The 17,461-nt window shown below is 42.0% G+C and overlaps 1 protein-coding gene across 3 annotated transcripts in view; it reads left to right on the top strand.

The window, feature by feature from the left end:
* LOC140428589 (casein kinase II subunit alpha) overlaps positions 1–17,461 on the top strand; it is a 116,380-nt gene that overhangs the window by 19,674 nt on the left and 79,245 nt on the right. For all 3 annotated transcript variants that reach the window (XM_072515233.1, XM_072515231.1, XM_072515232.1), the window contains exon 2: positions 9,913–10,123. In XM_072515233.1, coding sequence (XP_072371334.1) covers positions 10,023–10,123 — 101 coding nt within the window. In that variant the 5' untranslated portion in view covers positions 9,913–10,022. The remainder of the gene's footprint in view (positions 1–9,912; positions 10,124–17,461) is intronic.

Genomic DNA, 17,461 nt, shown 5'->3' on the forward strand with positions numbered 1-17,461 from the left:
CATATGCTTATCCAATAAACTTTTAAATGCCCTCAATGTTGGTGAGTTCACTACTGTTGCAGGTAGGGCATTCCACGGCCTCACCACTCTTTGCGCAAAGAACCTGCCTCTGGCCTCTGTCCTATATCTATTACCGCTCAGTTTAAAGCTATGTCCCCTTGTGCCAGCCATTTCCATCCGCGGGAGAAGGCTCTCACTGTCCACCCTATCTAACCCCCTGATCATTTTGTATGCCTCTATTAAGTCTCCTCTTAACCTTCTTCTCTCCAACGAAAACAACCTCAAGTCCATCAGCCTTTCCTCATAAGATTTTCCCTCCATACCAGGCAACATCCTGGTAAATCTCCTCTGCACCCGCTCCAAAGCCTCCACGTCCTTCCTATAATGCGGTGACCAGAACTGTACGCATTACTCCAAATGCGGCCGTACCAGAGTTCTGTACAGCTGCAACATGACCTCCTGACTCCGGAACTCAATCCCTCTACCAATAAAGGCCAACACTCCATAGGCCTTCTTCACAACCCTATCAACCTGGGTGGCAACTTTCAGGGATCTATGTACATGGACACCTAGATCCCTCTGCTCATCCACACTTCCAAGAACTTTACCATTAGCCAAATATTCCGCATTCCTGTTATTCCTTCCAAAGTGAATCACCTCACACTTCTCTACATTAAACTCCATTTGCCACCTCTCAGCCCAGCTCTGCAGCTTATCTATGTCCCTCTGTAACCTGCTACATCCTTCCACACTGTCGACAACACCACCGACTTTAGTGTCGTCTGCAAATTTACTCACCCACCCTTCTGCGCCTTCCTCTAGGTCATTGATAAAAATGACAAACAGCAACGGCCCCAGAACAATCCTTGTGGTACGCCACTTGTAACTGAACTCCATTCTGAACATTTCCCATCAACCACCATCGTCTGTCTTCTTTCAGCTAGCCAATTTCTGATCCACATCTCTAAATCACCCTCAATCCCTAGCTTCCGTATTTTCTGCAATAGCCTACGGTGGGGAACCTTATCAAACGCTTTACTGAAATCCATATACACCACATCAACTGCTCTACCCTCGTCTACCTGTTCAGTCACCTTCTCAAAGAACTCGATAAGGTTTGTGAGGCATGACCTACCCTTCACAAAGCCATGCTGACTATCCCTGATCATATTATTCCTATCTAGATGACTTTATTTAAAAGTTGCAGTCTTCTTCTACTTGGTGGCCCAGTTTTGTAAATTGATTAGAGGTGTGCAATGCCCGGCAGTGTTTTGTGCAGATAATTAGACAGCTCAAACTCTTCATGACAACTTTAGAAGATCAGATGAATGTAGTAAGTTGGAAGGCCGATGATATTAAAATGTAGGCAAGCCTGTTCCATTTATGGATATGGTTGTAGTGTCTAATTGCCCTGATTATTCTACATTTTGTAAATTGGTAGATCATTTTTCTTCAAGCCTCCTATTAATTTTAATTGCTGAAGTAATCCTATCTTGAGTTTTCCAAGTCTGTTTCAATCAAATGCAAAATTGTTCATTCTTGGCTGGAAGACGAGCTCTCTGTTTTCTGAATTGGCCTCCCAGTGCCAATAGGAGAATGGAGGCAACTGATACAGACAGTTCAATTAAAATAAAAATTGAGTCACAGATGTTGACTGGCTCATATGTACTTTGGGATCACGGTTCAATTTTAGGTCACGATGCAATTATACACCATGATTAGGAATGCTGTTTAATGGCCACTGAAAAGCCAAATTCCATTTTAATTGCATGGCATTCCAGGTTTTTTTAAACCAGTATAATGTGTGTTGTATTTCTCTAATTCTTTCTATTTATAATTAGGACTACTAATTTATATACACTGAAACATTCAAATTTTATTTTCAACTCATGGGATTTCAGGATTTTTAAAACCTTTTGGGGATTGTAATTTAAAATATCCCATCTTTTTTTGCATGAAAACAGCAAATGGTGCCCCATGTCATGATCCATGTGTGCTTACCTGTCTCAGCTTGTTTAGTCAGTTGACAGAAAGTGTATTGTTCTCGTAAACAGATTGCTATGCCTTCTGAAATAACGACAGAAAATGCAGGAAAAACTCAGTCGGTCTGGCAGCATCTGTGGGGAGAGAATCATAGAATTTACAGGGCAGCAGGAGGCCATTTGGCTCTTCGAGTCTGCACCGGCCCATGGAAAGAGCATCCTACTCAAGCCCACGCCTCCACCCTATCCCCGTAACACCACTTAAACTGTTTGAACACCAAGGGCAATTTAGCATGGCCAACCAACCTAACCCGTACATCTTTGGACTGTGGGAGGAAACGCACGCAGACACGGGGAGAATGTGCAGACTCCGCACAGACAGGAATCGAACCTGGGACCCTGGCGCTGTGAACCAACTGTGTTAGCCACCGTGCTGCCCCTAAAGAAGCAGAGTTAACATTTCGAGTCAAATATGACTCTTCTCCATTGATAGAGAAGGAGAAATGTGATGGATTATACACTGTTTAAGAGCAGGTGGAGCAAATAGAAGGTCAGTAATAAGTGGGAACTGGGAGATATTGCAACAAAGATGTATAGGGCACAAGACAGAAGAAGTGTTAGTGGCAGTGTAAAGGACTAAAGAAAGTGATAGTGGCATTAAGATAAGATAGCAGAATGTGTTAATAGGAGAACAAATGGTTAGTCTTTAGTGAAAGCAAACCTTAGGAACAAATGACAAATGGCCCGGTGGGAGATGTTTGCAGTGGGGGATGTTTGCATTGGGACAAAGAAACATTGCTTTAAAAAAAAGCAGCCAATATGCAGGTCAAGTGTCAGATTCTAAAGTTGTTGAATTCCATGTTGAGTCCTGAGGGCTATAAGGTGCCTAATCAGAAAATAAGATGCTGCTCCTCCAGTTTGTGTTGGGCTTCACTGGAGCGTTGCCACAGGCCAAGGACAGGCGTGGGCATGAGAGCAACCTGCTGAGTTAAAATAGCAAGCAATGGAAACGTTGGAGTCATGCTTGCAGACTGAACAAAGGTGTTCTGCAAAACAGTCACCTAGTCTGCATTTGGTCTCCACGATGAAAAGCAGACCGCATTGGGAGCGGCGAATATAGAAAACCAAATTGAAGGCGGAGCAAGTGAAACACTGCTTAACCTGAAAGGGAGGGCCTTGGGCCTTGAGGCCCATCAAGGTCACTGTTTAAACACTGGGGGTAACCATCACCAACAGTCTGTCCTGGTCCACTCACGTTGATGCAACAGTCAAGAAAGCCCAACAAGGTTTCTACTTCCTACGAAAGCTAAAGCAATTTGGCATGTCTGCATCGACTCTCACAAACGTCGACAGATGTGCGATAGAGAGCATCCTATCCGGCTGCATCACAGTCTGGTATGGCAACTGCTCGGTCCAAGATCGCAAGAAGCTGTAGAGTGTGGTGAACTCAGCCCAACGTATCACACAAGCTTGCCACCCCCACATTGATTCTGTATCCTCCTCCCGCTGCCTCAGGAAGGCAGACAGCATTATCAGAGACCCCTCCCACCCAGGCATTGCCTTCTTCCAGATCCTTCCATCAGGGAGAAGGTACAGAAGTCTGAAGACCCGCACATCCACACATAGGAACAGCTTCTTTCCGACAGCTATGAGACTCCTCAACGACTCCTCCTCAGACTGATCTGTTCCCTGTAAGAACACTATTCACGACGCCCTATGCTGCTCTTGCTCATGTATTTGCTTTGTTTGGTCCCTTGTTCCGCACTGTAACCAATCACCGTTTGTCGATGTACCACTTGCCAATGTTCTCTGTTGATTATTCTTTTTGTCTACTATGTACGTACTGTGTACGTTCACTCGGCCGCGGAAAAATACTTTTCACTGTACTTCGGTACATGTGACAATTAAATGAAATCTAAATCAAATCAAAGGGGGGAAGGTTGTAAAGGGGCAGGTGTTGCACCTTCTGCGATTGCAAGGGTAGGTGCATGGGTAGGGATGGAGGAGTTGGGGATAAAGGAAGAGTTTACCGGGGTGTCATTGAAATTAAAACTCATGCCTGGCCGCGTCTGTGGAGATGGCAGCAGAGTTAACATTTCGAGCTCACATGACTCTTCTTCAGAGCTGAAGAGAGGGAGAAATGCGATGGATTACACACCTATATATGACTGGGTGGAGCAAAGTAGAAGGTCAGTGATTGCTGGGAGCTAGGAAGGATTGCAATGGTGACTGGTCTGTGACCAATGTCAACATATATCCATTCATGAAATAAATTCATTATCTGTGTGTCTGTGAAGATACAGATAGAACATAGAATATACAGTGCAGAAGGAGGCCATTCGGCCTATCGATTCTGCATCGACCCACTTGAGCCCTCACTTCCGCCCTATCCCCGTAACCCATTAACCCCTCCTAACCTTTTTGGTCACTAAGGGCAATTTATCATGGCCAATCCACCTAACCTGCACGTCTTTGGACTGTGGGAGGAAACCGGAGCACCTGGAGGAAACCCACGCAGACACGGGAGAATGTGCAGACTCCGCACAGACAGTGCCCCAGCGGGGAATCGAACCTGGGACCCTGGTGCTGTGAAGCCACAGTGCTAACCACTGTGCTACCATGCTGGCTGATTAGTTTGTAGATACTTTTTTTCTATTTTGCTTTCAGACCTGTGGCCTCGTGCAGTCTTGCAGCGTAAAGGGATACTCTGGGGTACAATTCTACAGGCGTCCTTGTTTCTGAGAATTTGTTTGAATATATCCTTGCGAGTAGTTTATCTGATCAACAACAAAAATTCAGAAGTTTAATTTAAATTTATCGCAAGTCGGCTGTCATTGGTGAGTTTTTTTTGCCATGTTTCAGGTTAGACATTGAAACGTGACCTGTCATCCAGTTTCAGCTCCGAACATCACAGCCAGGCTTTGAGTCTTAGTGAGAACATTTTTCAGTGGCTTTGGAAATGGAGTGAAGGTGGCAAACTCTGATTTGAAAGTGCAGCCACAATATAACACTTATTTTTAAATGACTCACAGGCGTGCTCTCTTTTTGGACAAATTCTTGAGGGTAAGCCCATTTGTACGGTTTTTGTTCTGAAGTATTTCTTTCACCTTGACAATATTTTCTCTATCAGTCTTGAATATCACAGCAACTGGTACTGCATTTCGGAGCCACAAAGGACATTTTTACGACTCCACTGCAGTTCTTCTCGTGATTGGAACGACTTGTATTTTGTGGGCTAACACCGGGCGTTTTCTGCAATGAGAGTTTTAGATACATATTCAGAATTCTGAAATGACAAGAGAAACCTGTTTTTAGGCGATGCATTATACGGGCAGCTAGAAATATTTCCCCAGCTGCCACAACATAGAACATACAGTGCAGAAGGAGGCCATTCGGCCCATCGAGTCTGCACCGACCCACTTAAGCCCTTCCACCCTATCCCCATAACCCAATAACCCCTCCTAACTTTTTTGGTCACTAAGGTCAATTTATCATGGCCAATCCCCCTAACCTGCACGCCTTTGGACTGTGGGAGGAAACCGGAGCACCCGGGGGAAACCCACACAGACACGGGGAGAATGTGCAGAGTCCGCACAGACAGTGACCCAGCGGGGAATCGAACCTGGGACCCTGGCGCTGTGAAGCCACAGTGCTATCCACTTGTGCTATCGTGCTGCCCCATGCGAGATAAGATGTTGTAGATCTTCCAGTATTCAAAAGGTTAATCTGAAGAAGGCACCTTTCCAATGTATGCTACCATTTCCATAGCAACGCTCCAGAGATGCCAGCATTTGGACGCATTACTGTTATTTGCATAGAAATGTCTAGAACATCGTTTTTGTGCATGTTCCTGGCACCATATTTCCTCATGGTTGATGTTTAAACAGTGATAAAACATTATGCAGGTCTCCGTTTGAGGAAATACAACAAGACAAATAATTAACTCCCATCACCCAAGTGCATTGCAATATCGGATGCCTAAATTCAAGCTTTGTTACAATTGAAGTTTCATAGGTTGTACAGGAACTTCAGCTGGACAAAACCCTGGTTAGACCCACCTGGAAATGCTGAGAGTTCTGGGTACCGCACCTCAGAAAGGATATATTGGGCTTGGAAGGAATGAGGCATAGGATTAATTACAAAGAGAGATTACATAAACTAGGGAATTTAGAAGATTAAAGAGTGGTTAAAGTTATGAAGGTATTAAGGGGAACAGAAAGGATGGATAGAGAGAAACTATTTCTGCTGGCTGGTGAATTTAGGATTAGCGGGAATTGGTCCATAAATTAGAACCAGACCTTTCAGGAGTGAAATTAGGAAACATTTCTACACACAAAGAGTGGGAGATGTTTGGAACTCGCTTGCGCAGGCGACAGTTAATGCTGGATCAATTGTAAATTTAAAATCTGAGGTTAATAAGGTTTTTTCAGCAAAGGTATGAAGGGATATGGGGCAAAGGTGATTACATGAAATTTCTCCATAGATCAACCACAATCTCATTGAATGGTGGCGGATCAGGCTCAAGGGATTAAATAGCCAACTTCAGTTCCCAGGAACGGGGAACTTTCAGGTTCAGATATGCAAATCTTTGAAGGTGATACAACAAGTTGATGAAGCTTTATTAAAAAATGCATTTGGAATCTTTGGCTTTATGGCGGCATGACGCATAATAGAACAAGAACAAAGAAAATTCCAGCACAGGAACAGGCCCTTCGGCCCTCCCAGACTGCGCCGATCCAGATCCTTTATCTAAACCTGTCGCCTATTTTCCAAGGATCTACTTCCCTCTGTTCCCCGCCCATTCATATATCTGTCTAGATGCATCTTAAATGATGCTATCGTGCCCACCCTGTCCATACCCCTCATAATTTTGTAGACCTCAATCAGAACTGTACGCAGTATTCCAAATATAGCCGAACCAAAGTCCTATACAACTGTAACATGACCTGCCGACTCTTGTACTCAATACCCCGTCCGATGAAGGCAAGCATGCTGTATGACCTCTTGACCACTCTATCGACCTGCGTTGCCACCTTCAGGGTATAATGGACCTGAACTCCCAGATCTCTCTACATCAATTTTCCCCAGGACTCTTCCATTGACCGTATAGTCCACTCTTGAATTGGATCTTCCAAAATGCGTCACCTCGCATTTGCCTGGATTGAACTCCATCTGCCATTTCTCTGCCCAACTCTCCAATCTATCTATATTTTGCTGTATTCTCTGACAGTCCCCTTCGCTATCTGCAGCTCCACCAATCTTAGTATTATCTGCAAACTTGCTAATCAGACCACCTATACCTTCGTCCAGATCATTTATGTCTATCTCAAACAACAGTGGTCCGAGCACGGATCCCTGTGGAACACCACTAGTCACCCGTCTCCATTTTGAGACACTCCCCTCCACCACTACTCTCTGTCTCCTGTTGCCCAGCCAGTTCTTTATCCATCTAGCTAGTACACCCTGAACCCCATGCGACTTCACTTTAACCTGCCATGGGAAACTTTATCAAACGCCTTACTGAAGTCCATGTATATGACATCTACAGCCCTTCCGTCATCAATTAACTTTGTCACTTCCTCAAAGAATTCTGTTAGGTTTGTAAGACATGACCTTCCCTACACAAAACCATGCTGCCTATCACTGATAAGTCTATTTTCTTCCAAATGTGAATAGATCCTATCCCTCAGTATCTTCTCCAACAATTTGCCTACCACTGACGTCAAGCTCACAGATCTATAATTCCCTGGATTATCCCTGCTACCCTTCTTAAACAAAGGGACACATTAATGGCACATCAGTAATCTCAATAGATCACTGGTTGATTTATATTGACACAAATCTTCCGAGCAGGTTCGAAAACTTTATTCCTGATGCTGGTCAGACACAAAATGTACCCACTTAACTTCCTCTGATTTTTCTTGCCAATCTTCTGATAGAGGATCCTGCGGGAAATCTCCAGAAACATTGCTGGGGAGAATCCGTCCAAAAGCACTAGTTGCTATATTCTGTTAAGTGTTCACTGACAGACTGAAAAACTTTGGGTCTTATGACAGCTTTTAAGTTTGTTCGTGAATGAGTGTCGTAGGGTAGGTTAGTGTAGTGAGTAAGGGTGTAGGGTGGGTGAAGTAAGTGGATAATCAGAGTAGGGTGGCAGATGGATAGAGTGACAGATGGCTAGAGTCAGGTGGTGGGAGTTAGTTGGTTTGTGTCGGGTGGGAGGTAGTCAGGTAATGGGCATAGCCAAGGGCTGGGGAGGATCAGTCATCTAGTTACCCAGGAATTTGACTTTCTACTTTACGACGTTTATCTCTTCCCTGTGCTTTTTGCATGGCGCTCAAATAACATTGTTGGGGAAGGCTGTACAATACTATGTATTTGAATTGTTTCTTAAACATTGTTTTTTTAAATAAAGTTAGAGTACCCAATTCATTTTTTCCAATTAAGGGGCAATTTTGCATGGCCAATCCACCTACCCTGCACATCTTTGGGTTGTGGGGGTGAGATCCATGCAAACACGGGAAGAATGTGCAAACTCCACACAGACCATGACCCCGGAGCCGGGATCGAACCTAGGACCTTGGCGCCATGAGACAGCAGTGCTAATCACTGCGCCACCCTGCTGCCCACTCTTACATTGTTAATTGTGAACTGATTTGTTGGAATTCCAAAGTTTGAATTGCCAAGTATTTCTGATCCAAGATATTTTCTATTCTGCATATAGAAACACTTCAACGTGGTGTGACATCTCAAGCAGTTGCTTAAAACAAAAGTGATGCAGTGAAAATTTCAGGAAAACTTAATTCATAACTTTTGGCATGCATGAAAACAAGACTTGTTTCAGATAGAACGGAATTCCAATTTCTCAGACCATCGTGGCATAATAATTTTCTGTAACTTGTGTTAAGCAAAACGTTTGCAGTCGAGTTAATACCTTTATTGCAACGGGACTACATTTTAATTTAAAAAAAATCTAGTTGCTCTTTCACCAAAGACTTAGGAGAATCTACATTTCTTATCAGGAAAAAGCTACATAATGTTGTCCATGTGTCAAAATAAGCCTAGGAATGGAAATACAAATGTTGTCAAGTCTAGCCTTGTGATTTGTTTGTAGTCCTTGAATATGAAAGTTTAGTTGGGAATTGTTTACTCCTGAGTTGGAACAGGGCAGGTTTACAGCTGATGGGCTCAATAATATTTGAAGAATAAACACACTATTCCTTTGAAATCCACCTGTTATGATTTCAGCATCGACCATCGAGGAAAGCAGCTTCTAAGTAGACAAAGTTTAACTTTGTACAGTGTAATCCTTTTACGGGTCTCCCGTTGTGGTATTTATCATTGGTCTAAATTATTCTAATGCAGTGAGAGATTTTTTTCCATAAGAATTGCCTGTATTCTCTGCATTGGAGCCACATCCTAAAGCTGTTTTGTTTTGGCTTCTACTATATTCGAGTTGGAACTCAGGAAACTGAATGGAGTCCGAGTACTTTTGTCATCCAGGAATTCAAACTCATGCCATCTGAAGCTGATACAGTTTTGAGCACTTTCAGTGGGTTTATAACAGTTAAAAGGTTTTGCAATACTCCCAGCAGCATTGAAAGTTTACATCATTATCAAAATTCAGGAAAGTAGGAATTTTTTCAATATAGCACTAAACAGGCAATTGCATAAAGTAAATTCTATCTTCTGGGTGATGAATAGTTACTGTATCCATAATCTCGCTGAGTGATATTTTTTACCTCTGTTATTTCACTGATTTGCTTTGAAACTTTAAATGTTTCAACTTGTGTTTTCAGTATCTCTTGGGGTAGTTTTAGGTAGTTGAATCTTTAGGCGTGGAAATAATATGCATCAGTAAGTTGACTGTTTTGGCAGCATTTTGGTTTTGTCAGAATAGTAGTTATCACATTTGTGTTCTTTCTAACAGAGAGACCCTTCCCGATCCGCTGATTGTCAGAACTGAAGATAATTACCTGCCCCTAGCTGCTAAAACACTCAACACCTGCTTCGGAGCTTGCCTCTGGCCTCCTATTAGACATGGCAGGACCTGTGCCAAGCAGGGCCAGAGTTTACACCGATGTAAACACACACAAACCAAGGGAATACTGGGATTACGAATCTCATGTGGTGGAATGGGGGTAAGTTCATATTACATCAGATTGTTTTGTTTGAATAACTAACAAATGTAAGAGATAACTTGCGTTTTTATAGACTCTTTATAATCACAGTACACTCCAAAATGCTTTACAATTAGTAGATTACTTTTGATGGAATCATTGTTATTTTACAGACAAATAGCTAGCCAATTTGTGCACAGTAAGCATGTGAGATAAGTACCAGATAATCTGTGTGGTAGTGAAGGTTGAGGGAATTCGTGTTGGCCAGGCTGCTAAAAGAGCTCCCGGAGTGCAATGGTATTTTTTGTGCCCACATCAGTTAGTTACCTCCTGGCTCTCCACCATCAATAAGACGCAAGTCAGGAATGCGATGGAATACTCTGTACTTGTCTGGGTAAGTGCAGCTCCAACAACACTCAGGAAGCTAACCACTATCCAGGACAGAGCAACCTTCTTAGTTGGCACTACATTCATCACCTTAAACATTGACTCCCTCCATCACCAGTGCACAATGGCGGCAGTGCTACTTCAACTTCTGCTACTTGGAAGAGCAAACCCAGCAGGCACAAGGGAACACCATCACCTACAGGCTTCCCTCCAAGTCTCTCAAGATCCTGATTGAGACCTGCTTCGCTGTTCCTTCAACATCATTGGATCAAAAGCTTGTAACATCTGACCTAGAAGCACTGTGGATGCACATTTCCTACACATACTGCAGCACTACCTTCTAATGGACAATGGGGGGTGAGCAATACCCAGTGATCCCCATACAGGAATGGAAACCTTAAACATGCTGTGTAACATCTCATTTGAAACATGGCTCCTCAGAAGATGCAACACTTCTTCAGTATTGTACTGTTGTCGTGTTAGCCGAGGCTTGGCGTTCAGATCCTGGAGTGTGCAAGTCTATAACCCTCTCCCACTCGGGTCACATCAGTCCTGATGGCATAGCTTTCCAGAGTTCCTTTTCAACCAACCAACCAACAACACCCACTTCACGGTCTGGTCCTCGAATATAAATGCCTAGCATGCCTTGTCTCTTCACACTGCCTTTAGGTTACAGGCTCTTTTAGCATGCTCATCCATTACTTCCCCGAGAGCTTCTGGAATTTTATTTTTTTCCTGCGAAACAGAAGACTGATCTGTTTGTAGAGAGCTTTGCCTGCTCCTGAACACACACGATAGATGCTCTATAATGGTGTCCTGTTGTAGGACAGCAGGCAGAAAGGTGATATACTCCTACAATCAGCTTCTTTTGCCCTTTTTAGCTTTCATCCCCCCGAGCAACCTCAGCCAGATTCTTAACTTCTCAGAATTGATGTCCTAACCAGGAAATCCAATTATCACCGTTCCAGAATTATTTTAGTTTCGCTTTGGAATTAAAGGAATTTATCAAGTATAGGTTTTTTATAAAGTCAAGTTTGCAACACTTGAACCAAAAACCTTTTGACTCAGTCATGAAAATGCTAATAGCTGAGACACTTAACACTTGAAATTATTGTCATTTAGATTTAATCTTCAAGAGCCAGTTAATTTCTTAGGTCTCTTCTGGGGGCATTTGTTTTTGCTAAGGTAGGTTTCCAAGGTGTTGAAACATATAAGACCATAAGTCTTAGGAGCGGAAGTAAGGCCATTCGGCCCATCGAGTCCACTCCACCATTCAATCATGGCTGATTTCAACTCCATTTACCCGCTCTCTCTCCATAGCCCTTAATTCCTCGAGAAATCAAGAATTTATCAACTTCTGTCTTACAGACACTCAACGTCCCGGCCTCCACCGCCCTCTGTGGCAATGAATTCCACAGACCCACCACTCTCTGGCTGAAGAAATTTCTCCTCATCTCTGTTCTAAAGTGACTCCCTTTTATTCTAAGGCTGTGCCCCCAGGTCCTAGTCTCCCCTGCTAATGGAAACAACTTCCCTACGTCCACCCTATCTAAGCCATTCATTATCTTGTAAGTTTCTATTAGATCTCCCCTCAACCTCCTAAACTCCAATGAATATAATCCCAGGATCCTCAGACGTTCATCGTATGTTAGGCCTACCATTCCTGGAATCATCCGTGTGAATCTCTGCTGGACCCGCTCCAGTGCCAGTATGTCCTTCCTGAGGTGTGGGGCCCAAAATTGCTCACAGTATTCTAAATGGGGCCTAACTAGTGCTTTATAAAGCTTCAGAAGTACATCCCTGCTTTTATATTCCAAGCCTCTTGAGACAAATGACAACATTGCATTTGCTTTCTTAATTACGGACTCAACCTGCAAGTTTACCTTTAGAGAATCCTGGAGTAGGACTCCCAAGTCCCTTTGCACTTCAGCATTATGAATTTTGTCACCGTTTAGAAAATAGTCCATGCCTCTATTCTTTTTTCCAAAGTGCAAGACCTCGCACTTGCCCACGTTGAATTTCATCAGCCATTTCTTGGACCACTCTCCTAAACTGTCTAAATCTTTCTGCAGTCTCCCCACCTCCTCCATACTACCTGCCCCTCCACCTATCTTTGTATCATCGGCAAACTTAGTCAGAATGCCGCCAGTCCCGTCATCTAGATCGTTAATATATAAAGAGAACAGCTGTGGCCCCAACACTGAACCCTGCGGGACACCACTCGTCACCGGTTGCCATTCCGAAAAATAACCTTTTATCCCAACTCTCTGCCTTCTGCCTGACAGCCAATCGTCAATCCATGTTTCACGATGTGTTGCACATGGTATATTTGAATGGTTCAGAAACTTGGACATTTACTTTGAGTACTGTCAAAAAAAAAAAAAATGATTTATGGAGCAGTTTTGTTCCTTGCATGTTTTCACTTTTGAGAGTTTGGTTTAGTCTGTTCTGTTAAATAAATTGGAATGTTAATTGAGTTGGTAAGAGAAATCTTTTTTCTCGAATGTGATCTGAATAAATGTTATAGTTGTCCTTCAAATATTTTGTAAATTGATACCAGACTTTTACTAAAGGGTTCAGCAAATGCTGTACATAATCACAATTTAAGTATCTTATTTTGACCTACCAGCTGAGTTTTATCCTAACGCTCAAATGCATGATTGTTCAACCTTTTGCCCATAGTCTGTATGTGGACTTTATTTTATTAGATCAAATGCCATTGGAACTTTGCCAAATAATTTGTCTGCAGGTGTTGAGGGTGCACTTGTTGACAGAAATCAGCCAATATAGGCTAACTACTTGCTTATAGAAAGCTGCGTTAGCTTGTACAGTGTTCCTGAGCTGGTCTAATACCCTCATTCATTTTAAATGGATGAATGACTGAAGTAAAGTTGTGTGGCAATTGGCACGCAGTGTTTTTGTTGGAAGTGTAACTGGTTGTCCCCAGAGCAGAGCCATGAGCTGTTCTGTAAGGGTTTATGGTTTCCTAAATTAATAAAGCGATGTTTAGTGTTTTTGGATGAGTTTTCTTTTTCTAAATTTTCTGTGTAGCTTTAATATTCCACTGGACCATGTTGGGTTACAGCACAAAGCATGGATTGATTAAACTCAGTTGATGTTGACAGAAGATGACACTATGGGGAAGTAGTATGTAGATTTATGTCTGCTGCCCATTGTATGATGGAGTCCACAGACCTGTTTTACCCATTTGAGGTGTAGAAAGGTCCAGCAGGAAAAGGAGGAAGGGTCGTAAGAAGTTAAATTGCCTCTAGCAAGTCTGCATTGTAGAGGCCGTGGAGCAATAGACAATGACTTGTATATGAAGGAATAATATTCATTGGTGATATAAAAATTCTCTCCTCAACCTCTCCATTTATATCTCCGTCTGTGACACACGATTGAACAAATCCATTGTTCTGTTGGGGTTTATCCCTGGAATCTGGAAAGCTTCATATTGGAGTCAGACTTGCATCCTGCATTTTAACTTTTTGATTTCCTTGGGTGGAAGTGTTGTCTTTAATTGCATTCGGTTTTGCATGTGTCAGATTTTGTTACAGTTTATTTTTTCTGGTTTACAGTCTTTGCCATTATTTACTAGGCATCTTTTGAGTACCTTGCACATCGCCAGCAACCTCTGAGTCTTTAAGAATCATGGGGAACCCCTACTTTGGTTTTTCTTGCCAATTAACGAGAATTAGCTTAAATATGACCGACTCCACGCTTCAATTTCATTGTTTGATGGAATTATATTTTAATCCAGTTTCTGGTGTACTCTGGGTGGGTAAAAGAACAGCTAAGTGTTGATTTGATGAGGAATTGTGATTTGGGCCTTCATTGACCAAATTGCTGAAAGGTAAACTTCAGCAGAAATCAAGCAGAGTGCTGTGAGAGAATTAAAAATAAACACCTATGCAGGGTTCCAGAAACCCGGCAAAGGGTACAACGGTACCTTGAATCCTTGACAAGAGACCTGGGTGCCAAGGCCACCATGTTGTTGAGGCTTCGCAGTGAAACATTTGCAAGCTGATAAGAGTTTGTGTGTGGCAAAGCCAAGACCTTGAAGGTTTGACCAGGCTTGGGGGAGGCGTAGATGGTTCCCTTTTGTAATTGGAATGCTCAAATATAGCAAAGTGGTGATTGGATAAAAGTAAATTTCCTTAGCCGTTGCTGTGTAAAGAAAATAGAAGAGCAGATTCCGTAAACACAGAATTTGTAGAGGTTTGGCGCATTGCATTGACTGATGCGATGGTACCTGGGGCACGGCCAGGGACTACTTTCATGGAGATTGCAATTCTGCTCAGTGTAATGATGATGTTGAGCTTTGATAAAACTGCTCACTGTGTCAATTTTTTAAATACTGAATAAAATATAACCACTGTCATATATAAGGATGATCAATTTGAATCATTTTGGAACTTGAGAATAAGGGGTTAGATTCTGATACGCCAAATTCCAACAGATCTAATTTATTTTTCCTTAAGAAATGAATACGAGAATGATTAACTTGTACTGCTCCCAAACCATGGCTCTGTAGGAGGCTTTGTCTGTACAATGCCATTTTAAGTTTTTATTTAAATAACCATTGTCTGCTTAAAGATGATTCAGGTATTGCTTTTTGTCTTTTATCATCTGTGCTATTCTCGTGTTCTGCCTATCTCCTACCTTATTATTGTCTCCTGATGCCTTTCTATCAAAGACAGATTTCCTCTTTATACTTTTCAGTTACACTTCAACGAAGCAAGAAACCCAAGTAGATTACTTTGACATCACAGCATGTTATCCCATTATGGGCTCAGAATACCGTCTTTTCTGCACAAAATCAGTGTACTCATCAATTTATGATAATTTAAAAACAATATAAATTAAGGTCTGAAATTATAATAGCATAAAGAGAATACTTATTTAAAATAGATTGTCAGAAATAGAAGTATTTCATGTTGCTCTTAATTCATTGACTCCTGGAACTCTTGGTTGTGCACCCTATAACGCATAAAACCAGGTAATGAAGATTCCCTTTCTGCAATCATAGTGCCATTAGTGCTAAGCCCCACAAGTTCGTTTTATTTTCGAATCCATTGAAGGTAGTTCTTGTTTCCAAAAATGGTTTATTCTGGCTCTATTCCGTACCGTACCCATTCTGTCCTCCTTAATCAATTTATTGGGGAGAGAGCTACAGAGTGAGAAAATTGCAGGGAAGGCCATCTTTGCCACTTCTGTACACCTATTGAAACTGAAGATAACGCAACATCGAGGGCCGAAGGGCCTGTACTGCGCTGTAATGTTCTATGTTCTATAAGTTTGCCTCATTTGCTTGTGCACTCGCCTCCAAGTCAGTTGGTTGTGAACTTGAGTCCATAATCTACTGCAGTGCAGTACTGAGTGAGTGCTGCATCGTTAGCAGTTACGTCTTTCAGAAGAGACATTAAACCAAGGTCCTGTGCACTTGTTGACCTGATGTAATAAAAATCCATTACATTATTTGAAGAATAGAAGTTGTGCCAGTGACCTGGCTGAAATACTATTTGTTGGTTCCTGCTATGAGGAAATAGGTCGCCTAACAACTGTTTTCAAGAGTGAATAAGTATTGGATGCAAAGCACTTTGGGCCTTCAGGGAAACACAGTGAGGTGTCCTGTAAATGCAAGCTTGTTCTTGATGGGTGACTGTGAAGCGATTTTGTGCCACTTTGTTCTGAGTGGCACACACAGCTGTAAAATAGGGGCTAAAAATATTAAAACATTGATAAGTGGCTTGTCCTTGTTAAAAACTGAACTTCCTTTTTGTATCATCAATATGTATATTTTTCAGCTTCCTAACTAAAATGGAAACCGCCCTGTGGCTCTTAGTTCCTGAATTGTGAAGAGCAATGCTGACAGAGCGATTGAAAAAAAGTTTTTGTACAGATTTTTGTTCAATCAAATTAAGATAAATGAGATCACCCATTTAATTTTGGACTGGATATGCAGCAGTGTTCTGAGCAGGTTAATTTAGATATTGCTGATCAAAACACACATATTCTGAAACCAAGGAAGCTTTCCTAGAAGCTTATAAATCTCTTGCTCGATTATTGGGTTATTTCCTAACTAGGAAAATGTATTATTTTACATGAAAATCTGTCATTTGTGACTCAAAAGGAAAAATATCGCAGCTGTCAATATGCTGTCAAATTTTCTAATTCGTCAGTGGTGAGCAATGGCTGAGGCATTTGTGCGATAATATGCAGACTCATGCATGGAGTGCATTGACCTGAACAGTCCATAATTTCAAATTGCAGTGCTATGGGACTTTACCTACTTTATTCAGAATATAAAATATATAGATGTACAATGGACAATTCTTTTGCGTTATTGATATCCAGCTGAAACAACAATGGATTTCGCTCCTTAACTTTAATGGCTATGTTTATATTTGACAGTGTTGCTCAACAATGATCGGAAATCGAGTAAAATCCTTCTTAGGATATCCGGACATGCATTTCATGTCTGTATGCGTTATGATTCTGAAGAGCTTTTAATTAACCACATGATGCACCAGCGCACATACAATTTAATTTGCCCATGGAATCTTGACTGATTCAGTGCCCACCAATACATACAATGCCATGCTTCCACACGCAGGAAGATTTTGGTCAATATTGTAACATTGAATTTGTCAAGAGTAGAATGGAGCTAATCTGAGCTGCTTGTAGGCAAATACAGTTTGAGCGGCAATTAAGGGTTCAAAATGTGCTGAGAGTTACTAGTGACTCGAGTATTTTGAGGAATTATGAGGCAGCAGTTATATTTTTAAGTCGGAAGAGGGAATTAGCATTTAAACACAGCACTAGCCTTTAAACACCCCGCAATCAGCAGCAGGAGTCAGCAAAAAAATTGCCATTTAAGTATCAGCACTGAGGAATGGGACAGAGTAGCAATGGATCAGAATATGTTCTGCTCCTTGAGAAGCTAACATTAACTGTAGGCCTGGGCCTTGC

Source organism: Scyliorhinus torazame, chromosome 8 (assembly GCF_047496885.1).
Source record: "Scyliorhinus torazame isolate Kashiwa2021f chromosome 8, sScyTor2.1, whole genome shotgun sequence".
Taxonomy (NCBI): Eukaryota; Metazoa; Chordata; class Chondrichthyes; order Carcharhiniformes; family Scyliorhinidae; genus Scyliorhinus; species Scyliorhinus torazame.